At 37.4% G+C, this 13,271-nt stretch overlaps 1 protein-coding gene across 6 annotated transcripts in view; it reads right to left on the bottom strand.

Moving 5' to 3' along the window:
• NF1 (neurofibromin 1) overlaps positions 1 to 13,271 on the bottom strand; it is a 259,164-nt gene that overhangs the window by 38,469 nt on the left and 207,424 nt on the right. For all 6 annotated transcript variants that reach the window (XM_057536868.1, XM_057536866.1, XM_057536867.1 and 3 more), the window contains 3 exons: positions 10,784 to 11,216; positions 9,858 to 10,198; positions 7,251 to 7,453 (listed from right to left, as the gene is read on the bottom strand). In XM_057536868.1, the coding sequence (XP_057392851.1) occupies positions 7,251 to 7,453; positions 9,858 to 10,198; positions 10,784 to 11,216 (977 nt within the window). The remainder of the gene's footprint in view (positions 1 to 7,250; positions 7,454 to 9,857; positions 10,199 to 10,783; positions 11,217 to 13,271) is intronic.

The following is a 13,271-nucleotide window of genomic DNA, read 5'->3' as shown; positions in this document are numbered from 1 at the left end:
TGTTTCCATCTGTCACTTTTTTGCTTCATAAGTCCTTACTCACAAAAACTAAATATTATTCTTCCTCATCTTTTTTAAATGGTCCCAGTTTTTATATTCAATTCTTTTTTTTTGAATTTTTGAATTTTATTTTTTTACACAGCAGGTTCTTATTAGTTATCCATTTTATACATATTAGTGTATATATATCAATCCCAATCTCCCAATTCATCACACCACCACCCTCCCTCCCCCTGCCGCTTTCCCCCCTTGGTGTCCATATGTTTGTTCTCTACATCTGTGTCTCAATTTCTGCCCTGCAAACCAGTTCATCTGTACCATTTTTCTAGGTTCCAAATATATGCGTTAATATATGATATTTGTTTTTCCCTTTCTGACTTACTTCACTCTGTATGACAGTCTCTAGGTCTAACCACATCTCTACAAACGACCCAATTTCGTTCCTTTTTATGGCTGAGTAATATTCCATTGTATGTATGTACCACATCTTCTGTATCCATTCATCTGTCAATGGGCATTTAGGTTGCTTCCATGACCTGGCTATTGTAAATGGTGCTGCAATGAACACTGTGGTGCATGTGTCTTTTTGAATTATGCTTTTCTCTGGGTACATGCCCAGTAGTGGGATTGCTGGGTCATATGGTAATTCTATTTTTACTTTTTTAAGGAACCTCCATACTGTTTTCCATAGTGGCTGTATCAATTTACATTCCCACCAACAGTGCAAGAGGGTTTCCTTTTCTCCACACCCTCTCCAGCATTTGTTGTTTGTAGATTTTCTGATGATGCCCATTCTAACTGGTGTGAGGTGATACCTCATTGTAGTTTTGATTTGCATTTCTCTAATAATTAGTGATGTTGAGCAGCTTTTCATGTGCTTCTTGGCCATCTGTACGTCTTCTTTGGAAAAATGTCTATTTAGGTCTTCTGCCCATCTTTGGATTGGGTTGGTTGTTTTTTTAATATTGAGCTGCATGAGCTGTTTATATATTTTGGAGATTAATCCTTTGTCCGTTGATTTGTTTGCAAATATTTTCTCCCATTCTGTGGGTTGTCATTTCGTCTTATTTGTAGTTTCCTTTGCTTTGCAAAAGGTTTTAAGTTTCATTAGGTCTCATTTGTTTATTTTTGTTTTTATTTCCATTACTCTAGGAGGTGGATCAAAAAAGATCTTGCTGTGATGTAGGTCAAAGAGTGTTCTTCCTATGTTTTCCTGTAAGAGTTTTACAGTGTCTGGTCTTACATTTAGGTCTCGAATCCATTTTGAGTTTCTGTGTATGGTGTTAGGGAGTGTTCTGATTTCATTCTTTTACATGTAGCTGTCCAGTTTTCCAAGCACCACTTATTGAAGAGACTGTCTTTTCTCCATTATATATCCTTGCCTCCTCTGTCATAGAATAGTTGACCATAGGTGTGTGGGTTTATCTCTGGGCTTTCTATCCTGTTCCATTTATCTATGTTTCTGTCTTTGTGCCAGTACCCTATTGTCTTGATTACTGTAGCCCTGTAGTATAGTCTGAAGTCAGGGAGTCTGATTCCTCCAGCTCTGTTTTTTTCCCCTCAAGACTGCTTTGGCTATTCGGGGTCTTTTTGTCTCCATACAAATTTTAAGATTTTTTGTTCTAGTTCTGTAAAAGACGCCACTGGTAATTTGATAGGGATTGCATTGAATCTGTAGATTGTTTTGGGTAGTATAGTCATGTTCACAATATTGATTCTTCCAATCCAAGAACATGGTATATCTCTCCATCTGTTGGTATCATCTTTAATTTCTTTCATCAGTGTCTTATAGTTTTCTGCATACAGGTCTTTTGTCTCCCTAGGTAGGTTTATTCCTAGGTATTTTATTCTTTTTGTTGCAATGGTAAATGGGAGTGTTTCCTTAATTTCTCCTTCAGATTTTACATCATTAGTGTATAGGAGTGCAAGAGATTTCTGTGCATTAATTTTGTATCCTGCAACTTTACCAAATTCATTGATTAGCTCTAGTAGTTTTCTGGTGGCATCTTTAGGATTCTCTATGTACAGTACCATGCTATCTGCAAACAGTGACAGTTTTACTTCTTCTTTTCCAATCTGTATTCCTTGTATTTCTTTTTCTTCTCTGATTGCTGTGGCTAGGACTTCCAAAACTATGCTGAATAATAGTGGTGAGAGTGGACATCCTTGTCTTGTTCCTGATCTTAGAGGAAATGTTTTCAGTTTTCCACCACTGAAAATGATGTTTGCTGTGGGTTTGTCGTATATGGCCTTTATTATGTTGAGGTAGGTTCCCTCTATGCCCACTTTATGGAGAGTTTTTATCATAAATGGGTGTTGAATTTTGTTGAAAGCTTTTTCTGCATCTATTGAGATGATCATATAGTTTTTATTCTTCAATTTGTTAATATGGTGTATCACATTGATTGATTTGCATATACTGAAGAATCCTTGCATCCCTGGGATAAATCCCACTTGATCATGGTGTATGATCCTTTTAATGTGTTGTTGGATTCTGTTTGCTAGTATTTTGCTGAGGATTTTTGCATCTATATTCATCAGTGGTATTGGTCTGTAGTTTTCTTTTTTTGTAGTATCTTTGTCTGGTTTTGGTATCAGGGTAATGGTGGCCTCAGAGAATGAATTTGGGAGTGTTCCTTCCTCTGCAATTTTTTGTAAGAGTATGAGAAGGATGAGTGTTAGCTCTTCTCTAAATGTTTGATAGAATTCACCTGTGAAGCCATCTGGTCCTGGACTTTTGTTTGTTGGAAGATTTTTAATCACAGTTTCAATTTCATTACTTGTGGTCTGTTCATATTTTCTACTTCTTCCTGGTTCAGTCTTGGAAGGTTATACCTTTCTAAGAATTTGTCCATTTCTTCCAGGTTGTCCATTTTATTGGCATAGAGTTGATTGTAGTAGTCTCTTAGGATGCTTTGTATTTCTGCGGTGTCTGTTTTAACTTCTGCTTTTTATTTCTAATTTTATTGATTTGAGTCCTCTCCCTCTTTTTCTTGATGAGTCTGGCTAATAGTTTATCAATTTTGTTTATCTTCTCAAAGAACCAGCTTTTAGTTGTATTGATATTTGCTATTGTTTTCTTTGTTTCTATTTCCCTTATTTCTGCTCTGATCTTTATGATTTCTTTCCTTCTGCTAACTTTGGGTTTTGTTTTGTTCTTCTTTCTCTAGTTCCTTTAGGTGTAAGTTTAGATTGTTTATTTGAGATTTTTCTTGTTTCTTGAGGTAGGCTTGTATAGCTATAAACTTCCCTCTTAGAACTGCTTTTGCTGCATCCCATAGGTTTTGGATCATCATGTTTTCATTGTCATTTATCTCTAAGTATTTTTTGATTTCCTCTTTGATTTCTTCAGTGATCTCTTGGTTATTTAGTAACATATTGTTTAGCCTCCATGTGTTAGTGTTTTTTATGTTTTTTTCCCTGTAATTGATTTCTAATCTCATGGCGTTGTGGTCAGAAAAGATGCTTGGTATGATTTCAATTTTCTTAAATTTACTGGGGCTTGATTTGTGACCCAAGATGTGATCTATCCTAGAGAATGTTCCGTGCGCACTTGAGAAGAAAGTGTAATCTGCTGTTTTTGGATGGAATGTCCTGTAAATATCAATTAAATCTATCTGGTCTATTGTGTCATTTAAAGCTTGTGTTTCCTTATTAATTTTCTGTTTGGATGATCTGTCCATTGGTGTGAGGTGTTAAAGTCCCCCACTATTATTGTGTTACTGTCCATTTCCTCTTTTATAGCTGTTAGCAGTTGCCTTACGTATTGAGGTGCTCCTATGTTGGGTGCATATATATTTATAATTGTCATATCTTCTTCCTGGATTGATCCCTTGATCATTATGTAGTGTCCTTCCTTGTCTCTTGTAACAGTCTTCATTTTAAAATCTATTTTATCTGATATGAGTATTGCTACTCCAGATTTCTTTTGATTTCCATTTGCATGGAATATCTTTTTCCATCCCCTCACTTTCAGTCTGTATGTGTCCCTAGGTCTGAAGTGGGTCTCTTGTAGACAGCATATATGTGGGTCTTGTTTTTGTATCCATTCAGTGAGCCTGTGTCTTTTGGTTGGAGCATTTAATCCATTCACGTTTAAGGTAATTATCGATATGTATGTTCCTATGACCATTTTCTTAATTGTTTTGGGTTTGTTTTTGTAGGTCCTTTTCTCCTCTTATGTTTCCCCCTTAGAGAAGTTCCTTTAGCATTTGTTGTTTGGTGGTGCTGGTTTAGTGGTGCTGAATTCTCTTAGCTTTTGCTTGTCTGTCAAGCTTTTGATTTCTCCATCGAATCTGAATGAGATCCTTGCCGGGTAGAGTAATCTTGGTTGTAGGTTCTTCCCTTTCATCACTTTAAATATGTCATGTCACTCCCTTCTGGCTTGTAGAGTTTCTGCTGAGAAATCAGCTGTTAACCTTATGGGAGTTCCCTTGTATATTATTTGTCATTTTTCCCTTGCTGCTTTCAATAATTTTTGTTTTTAATTTTTGCCAATTTGATTACTATGTGTCTCGGTGTGTTTCTCCTTGGGTTTACCCTGTATGGGGCTCTCTGCACTTCCTGGACCTGGGTGGCTATTTCCTTTCCCATATTAAGGAAGTTTTCGACTATAATCTCTTCAAATATTTTCTCGGGTCCTTTCTCTCTCTCTTCTCCTTCTGGGACCCCTATAATGCGAATGTTGTTGCGTTTAACGTTGTCCCAGAGGTCTCTTAGGCTGTCTTCATTTCTTTTCATTCTTTATTCTGTTCCGCAGCAGTGAATTCCACCGTTCTGTCTTCCAGGTCACTTATCCGTTCTTCTGCCTCAGTTATTCTGCTATTGATTCCTTCTAGTTTATTTTTTATTTCAGTTATTGTATTGTTCATCTCTGTTTGTTTGTTCTTTAATTCTTCTAGGTCTTTGTTAAACATTTCTTGCATCTTCTCCATCTCTGCCTCCATTCTTTTTCCGAGGTCCTGGATCATCTTCACTATCATTATTCTGAATTCTTTTTCTGGAAGGTTGCCTATCTCCACTTCATTTAGTTGTTTTCTGGGGTTTTATCTTGTTCCTTCATGTGGTACGTAGCCCTCTGCCTTTTCATCTTGTCTATCTTTCTGTGAATGTGGTTTTTGTTCCACAGGCTGCAGGACTGTAGTTCTTCTTGCTTCTGCTGTCTGTCCTCTGGTGGATGAGGCTATCTAAGATTCTTGTGCAAGTTTCCTCTCAATTCTTAAATATGTTGATAGTTAGAACTTATTTTAACATCTTGTGGTTTGGCGTTAAGATGAAGACCCAACTTAATTCATTTCCCAGCCTCATTTCTTAAATGATTTACTCTTTCTTCTATTAGTTTGTGATACTTCTTTATCAATCTGTTTCTCTTAAAGTGATGTGACTGCTGATTTTTGAACACCCGTTTTAATTACTGTACTGTTGTTATAAGATATCTGTTAATTCAAGCCCCTCTCAGTTTTCTTTCCTTTCAATATTTTCTTAGCTATTGTACTTTCTTTTTTTTTTTTTTAAAGGAATATTTTTCCCTCTTATCCTGTTTTTTTTTTTAAATTTATTTATTTTATTTATTTATTTATTTATTTTTGGCTGTGCTGGGTCTTCGGTTCGTGCGAGGGCTTTCTCTAGTTGCGGCAAGTGGGGGCCACTCTTCATTGCGGTGCGGGGACCGCTCTTCATCGCGGTGCGCGGGCCTTTCACCATCGCGGCCACTCCCGCTGCGGGGCACAGGCTCCAGACGCGCAGGCTCAGCAGCTGTGGCTCACGGGCCCAGCCGCTCCGTGGCATGTAGGGATCCTCCCAGACCAGGGCTCGAACCCGTGTCTCCCGCATTAGCAGGCAGATTCTCAACCACTGCGCCACCAGGGAAGCCCCAGCTATTGTACTTTCTAGTGAAATGTATAATCATTTAAAGTTCTACCTCATTCTTAATCCTCAAATCTCATAGATAGTTTAAAGGAATTACATTGATATTGTAATAATCTGGGAAGAACTGTTCATCCAGGAACACAATACCTGTGTCCATTCACTCAAATCTTTTCTTTTCAAATTAATATGCTTCAATAAAGCTTTATACTTTTCTTGTTTTGTCAGTCTTACACATTTTCTTTTTTAGGGTTATATTCTTACATCTCTTAACTGTAAAAATATATAGTGATCTGGTCTCACGGAATTTTCAAAGCTTTCAATTACTTAATACAGAAAAATCAAGAAATGTGTATGAATGCATTAAAAAAGTTTTATGTATTATAGAGAGAGAAAGGGAAGGGAAGAAAACGTCAGGAGGGACTTCCCTGGTAGCGCAGTGGTGAAGAATCTGCCTGCCAATGCAGGGGACACGTGTTCGAGCCCTGGTCCGGGAAGATCCCACATGCCGCGGAGCAACTAAGCCCTTGTGCCACAACTACTGAGCCTGCACTCTAGAGCCTGTGGGCCACGACTACCTAGCCTGCGTGCCACAACTACTGAAGCCCGCGTGCCTAGAGCCTGTGCTCTGTAACAAGACAAGCCACCACAGTGAGAAGCCCATGATCTTCATCGAAGAGTAGTCCCTGCTCGCTGCAACTAGAGAAAGGCTGCGTGCAGCAACGAAGACCCAACGTAGCCAAAAATTAAAAATAAATAAATAAATAAATAAATTTATTTAAAAAAACTATAAAATATTATTCATGACACTGATAAATTAAAAAAAAGAAAACGTCAGGAAATAAGCTGGGAGAAGAGCAACATTTATACTACTATAGGATCTGAAGACAGACAGACATAAAGAGTAGATGTTAAATTTATGACACTTATCAAAGCCAAGTCAGGAATTGACTCTGGACCCTGTATTTTGTGCCACTGCATTCTCCATGAACTGTACATGAACAATAAAATCACAGTTCAAAGTCAACCTGAAGAAAAGAGAAAATGACTACTTCCCTAAAATCAAGGAAGTGGATACTTTACTCATCGGGAATAACCTGCTAAGAAGAGAAATACTGAAGCTAATTAAACTGAAATAGTACGAAAAATGCTTTGTAAGTTGCCCAGAGACACAGACAGTATCAAAATCTTGTCACCTTGCTTGTATTGCCAGAATTTTGGTAGATTTCTCAATGTGGTCTACTATGAAGTTTCTTCAGTCAGACGAAAAAACAGAAGAAGTGGAACTATACTAAAGATTTCACTGGCAAATTATGAAATGAAACGGTTGTCTTTGAATCTTCTTAGAATCATTGTTAGTATTAAAGAAAATTATCATTACTTACTAGATTTGCTAAATCCAGAAATACACTCTTCCAAAAATTCTAAGGTGAGGTGTGGCTCATTGGCTGCCAGTGTCTTACTAATAGAGACAATAAATAAGGTGTTGTTGGCTGGGATACATAAACCTGATGTCTCTAGTAACTGGCCCTCGATTTTTAAATTAAAGGTACAAGTTAAGGCACACAGAAGATTATAGGCAGCCGACCTAGGAGAAAACACAAATTAAGTTGTTTTAAAACTTATTTTTTCTTATAATTCCAAAATTTTTTCATAACATACAACTTACGATTCTATAACCAAGCATAGATCAACTATTTTTAAATTTTATGATCAATTAGAGATAAGATTTTGTGATTCTATGGTAAACCCAAAATACCCCTTTATCATTTAGGGGTTTTTTTAAAAGGGAAATCTTCACATAACCAGAAGAGAACTGTGAGGCTCCTGAGACAGTGAATATAAGGCCTTTCTAAAAGACATTTCATTGGGATATATGATATGAGAATTTTATGGTCTTAAGATGGATCAATATAAAGAAAGTCAAAATAAGGCATATCATATTTTCAGTGAGGCCAAAACTCAAATTGTGGCTCCCGCTCCCACTAGATCCAGTTTTAACTGGGATAATGAGAAATGAGATGGCCCTCATCAAATTAGATTGTTAAAATCTTTCATCAGCATCTACTGAATTTCTTTCTAGGTGTCCTACAAGTTATACTACAAACTAGAGGTCAAACATTTTTTTAGTATAATTAAGTCCCCCCTGCCATTTTTTTCTTTTATGAACTCCTACTATTATACATAAGCACTGAATTTTAAAAAAACCACAAAACCCAAACCATAATATATATCCAGGTTCCATGAGAACTAAAAGCTCCCTTATAAATGTCTAAAAATATACTTAAACAACTTAGGAAACAGCTCAAAAAACTCAATTTTTAGATTGATTTTTCTCCCCTATCCACAAAAGAAATGGTTTGCTCAGTAAATTTCAGGTTTTCCTTACCTCTGAACTTTCATCATGCTAATATATTTATGCAACAACCATATGGGGGGAAAAAGCCACTGAAATTATAAGTCTGCCTCCAGGCTTTTTCTCTGCGACAACATGCTTCAGCAAAAAGCAGAAGCTGTCAGCTTGCTTTATTTCACAAGAGAATAGAGGTTCATTCAAGCTAATAATTGTTGGAAGTTTGCTAGCATTCTTCTATAAGGAATTTTGAATTAGAAATTCAAGACAGACTTATAGTTCCATTTTCCTAAAATGGAAATATTAAGATTATTGTTTCTAAGTTTATCTTTTGCTAACTCCTAGGAATTCTGAGTGATACTATTTTGACAGTGACTTTCACTCTGTATATTTCAACAGCTACAAAGAATTGGGATTCCTCAAACTGGGAGTAGGTGTCACAGACTCCTCTGAGATAATGAAAGCTAAGCATACATGAAGTTTTGTGTATATTTTCCGGGAGTTCATGCACCCCATGAGGCCCATCCAGGTAAAGAAATCTTGCTGATTTTTTTTTTCCTCTCAAATAAGGGAGAATTTGGAATTCTAAAAAGCCCATTTATAAACCTGGGTTATATTATACCCAAGGGAAGATTTTCTGAAGCTAAGAATTTATATCTGTAAAAACTTGACAGTCCCAAGGTACCTGGAACAAAAAATTATCTTAACATGAAAAGGAGAGGAGCACAAGAGGGAAGTGGTGCAAAGAGACGATGGCAGAGAGAGGAAAGGGTGGGTGCAAGTTGGGAGGAAATAATATTTGCTAAGCACAAACTATTATGCTAGATGCTATACTATACTACCACACATTTATTAAACTTTTGTAGGTTTATGAGGAAGGCAATGTTACCTTTATTTTAAAAATGAGGCAACTAGAGCTCAGAGAACTTCAGTACCTTGCCCAAAGTCATACAGAGAAGCAGGTCTAGATTTAAACCTAATCTACTGACTCCATAAACCCTGCCCTTTCCTCATTCATGTTTTGATTACTAAGCCTAACCAGAACCAATTATATTCTGCTCATCTGACATCTGTATTTGTCTTAAACTTTCTTTCAAGAATTTTGTTAAAGTTACACAGGTGGAAACTATGCTATGTTACTGAGTTACTGAACACTAAGCCCTCCTTTTCTTTTCTTTTCTTTTTTTTTTTCATTTAAAATGCTAAAGTTATAAGCCCTCCTTTTCAAACAATGATAATCTAATTTGACCGCGAGCAAACTTAATAGTGATGTACTTTCGAACATGGGAAAAATTTAGAGAACTCAGAAAAGGAGAAACTTAATTTAGAAATAGACTTTTAGGGAAAAAAAAGACTTTTGTTTTAAAAAAAACAAACGAACAAAAAACCCCCCACCAAAACTGCTATGCTGTATGTTTCAGCTGAAAGTTGAAAGAACATACATTGGTTTAGTGTGAATCACCCTATTCAGAATTCCACAGTTCATGCGAACTGGATGAGGTCATACTGGTTAACCAATATAGAATACCTGCCAATTTACAGTATTAAGGTAGAGGCTGCTTTAAAAGTTTATTAATTGGTCTCTTTTTAAAACCAACAAACCTTGAATAAGATTGAAATGAGTTTTTTATAAACCTACCGTAAACTAGGGTCTGAACTGCCTAAATTAAGTAATGCGATATTGAGCAGTGTCCCAGGAACATCTTTTGGGCGAATCTTGGTGTGCTGGGGGATGGAGTCAGGCTGCGACAGCTCCCAACGTGTCCGGATGTGAATGATAGACTGAACGATGGCTTCACACTCCTGATGCATGAAGGTCAGCGGTGTGCCCTGGTTTGCGATAGTTAAGGTGAACTGGTTCTCATCCACTAGGCAGATCTCTTCAATTTCCGAAGCATAATAGATATCATTTAGAAAGACTGACTGCCCCAGGACTTTTGTTCGCTCTGCTGAGGTTACTTGAACAGCAGTAGAACCAACCTGAAAAATGGTAGCAAGAGGGTAGAGCGGAAAAGAATTAAATTTCATTACGTAGAATTCTGAGAGGTTTCGAAAACCAACCAAACAAAATACCATGTTAGCCATTTAAAGAAGAGTTACCACCATTATGTATTCAAATAGGTTCAATAATTATTGTCATAAATGCTGTCAAAAGAGACTGAAAACAGCAGAAAAAAGTTATTTTTTAAAAGGTCAAGAATCCTATGGCTAATTACAGGTTTTATCCTGAAGGTTCACCTTCCTCACTCTGCAAAAAGCATGTAATAATCAGAAGAACTCTCAATAGGTAATTTCCACTGTTCACATATTCCTACTGTAAGACTGATACACAGCAAACTGCCCATTCTACAACACTCTCCTGCCTCCAATCCAACCTGGAATATTATTAAGGGTACACCTCTCCAGTTTTCTGCAGGACCTCCATGAAGATATAGAAAGCTTGCTTTTCCTCCATCTGGACTTTATGTTTGATACATTACTACCGGGACCCTGGGGAGTCCAGTATATAGTCAGGTTAGTCAAGAAAGGCAATGAATCACTTACCTAACAGGGAGTGAAACTTACTTTAATAGAAACCTTGGTGTCTTTGTGAGCTAGCTTGAGAGCATTGTGGAATACCTTCAGGTCCTCTTCTAAAGCCAAGGTGGCAGCGGGTAGTTTCTGTTGTTCATGCTCAATGTGCTCGGCCAGTTTCCCAGGACAGTCTATGAAAATGAGTCTTTTGCTGCCTTTGAGGCCAGTCAGCAGCCGCTCGTGATACTTGGTGTATTCCCTGACCCAGGAGTTACAGTTATAGATATAGACTGCAGAGACATTATCATAAGCAAAGCCAGGAAAAACAACAAACCACTTGGAGAGAAAGTCTGTTTTAAAGCGATTGCTAGGCCCAGTATGGGTAAGGTCCACTACAATTTCATATGGCTTTGCATAATATGGCTTTAAAGTAAGTAAGACGTGGTATATCAGCAAATCGCCATTGATTTGACCAGTTTTGAACCTAAAGAAGATGAAAAAAAGTACACAGATCATTAACAGAGTTCTGAATGAATATACAGATGCTACTAATCTATTTTATTCCCTTATATTCTTACTAGTTTTCTAGAGAAAACTAACTATAATGTTAAACAATTATATAAAGTCTGAATCCATTTTTTAAATCACTTGTTCTTAAGACACTGAGAAGGCTGAAGCAAAATGGAAGAGACAAATCCCCAGATCAATAACTTTGAGCAACAATAACAACAACAAACCTGCCCACCACAGTCAAGCAAGGAGGAAGTCAATGGACATTCGGTGGTTGCTTCTAGGCCCATCCAAGTTCCCAGGTGAACAGTGTGGGTGGGAATGACCTCCTTGGGAGTTCTGGAGTAAACTGAATGACTTACAGTCAATTCATTTATCCCACCGTGTCCAGAGAGAATGGTTCAACAATGATCACTTGACTCAAACCAGAACAACCAGGGCCAAAGAGGCCCAATTCAAAGACTTCAGCTTAAACTGTTGGGAATCGAGACCTTTTTCTTTCCTGATGTTTATAAGGGACCATATAGCTCTGGCAGCTGTTAGCTTACATCTTGAGATATGAAGGAAGAGCCTGTCTAAAAACTGAAGAAAAGGAGCAGAGAAATGAAGAGCGAAACTGGGGCCCTGGCCATTTCATCTGAGTCCTAGATAAAGCCCCTCTCCTGGGATCACATTTATCCCTGTACTACTCAGTTGTGTGAGCCAATAAATTCCACTTTTTGATAAAGCTGTATTAGGTCATATGTTGCTTACACTCAAAAGAATGCTAATCAATGTGAGTAGTCAAAATAAGGACCATCAGAAAGCCCACAAATTACAGTACGAGAATTTCAAATCAAAACAACCAGTGTTCTATACTTGATGACTCAGGTGGTACTATGAAGTAGGCTAAGATAAATATCCTTTCCTAAGAGTTTTAAATCTTACTGGGAGAAAATAAGACAAAACTATGACAAGTCAAATGATTTTAAAATAAAAGAAAAATATTTCAAGAACAAAGAAAAGATATGAGGTAGTATGTAATCACTTGTCAAAGAAATTGCAGAGAAAAATACTTTTGCTAAGTTCAAAAGAGTGGAGAAATCAACACAAACTGGGTAACCAGTGAAAACTACATAAAAGATGCTGAAGCAGGCAGGAGGAATTTCAAACTCAACAAGGAGAGGGATTGGCAGGCCTCATGGAGAGAGGGAAAGGAGAAAAATAGGTAACTAGATGTGTTGAGGTAAGAATCAGCTAGTTTAGCTAGAATGGAAGATTCATGTAGAGAAGTTTTAAGAGATAAAGATGGAAAAATACAGAATAGCTAAATTGTGAATGGACCAGAACTGTTCAGCTAAGGGGCTCAGGTTTTCTCCTAGGAGCCTGGCATTTCTCAGAGGATGTTCTGTGGAGCACCAGCATCAGAATCAACTGTGGTGCTTGATAAAAGTGTGGTTTCCTGTCCCAGCCCAGACCTACTACATACGAATCTATGCAGTGGAGCCTGGAAATTTTCACTGTTTTTAAACAACCTTCTCATCTGATAGTTATGTGCACAAACATTTCTGAATTGCTGCTGTAGGTGTTAGGGAGTTATTCAACCACACTTTTTAAAAGAAAGGGGTGTTATGATCACAGGAAGTGATATATACAACATATATGAAGGAGTCGGGGCTAGTAAAAAAGATGTTGTAGTAGTCTAGGTATGGTTTAATAAGCATCTAAAATACTAGGGTAACGGTGAAAATAAGTGACAGTGAAAGAAGAAACTGACTCAAAAATATGAAGAAAGGACCGACATGATCCAAGGTCTGATCAGGGCTGAAAGAAAGGCCTTGAATTAAAAGGACTTGCTGTATACCAAGGCTCTGTCATTACAAAGAATGTTGCTACCATGAACAAAAACAGAGATCATGAGGGGCAGCCACTTAGGGGGAAAAATGAAATCCATTTTAGACTGAATATGAAGTGATGACAGGACATTCTAGGGGAGTGTGTGTGTGTGTGTGTGTGTGTGTGTATACACTAAACCACACAAAAGCATTTT

The sequence above is a fragment of the Balaenoptera acutorostrata genome, chromosome 20 (genome assembly GCF_949987535.1).
Source record: "Balaenoptera acutorostrata chromosome 20, mBalAcu1.1, whole genome shotgun sequence".
Lineage (NCBI taxonomy): Eukaryota > Metazoa > Chordata > Mammalia > Artiodactyla > Balaenopteridae > Balaenoptera > Balaenoptera acutorostrata.
Note: the sequence above shows the minus strand (reverse complement) of the source record. Positions and strands in the feature narration are given on the sequence as shown.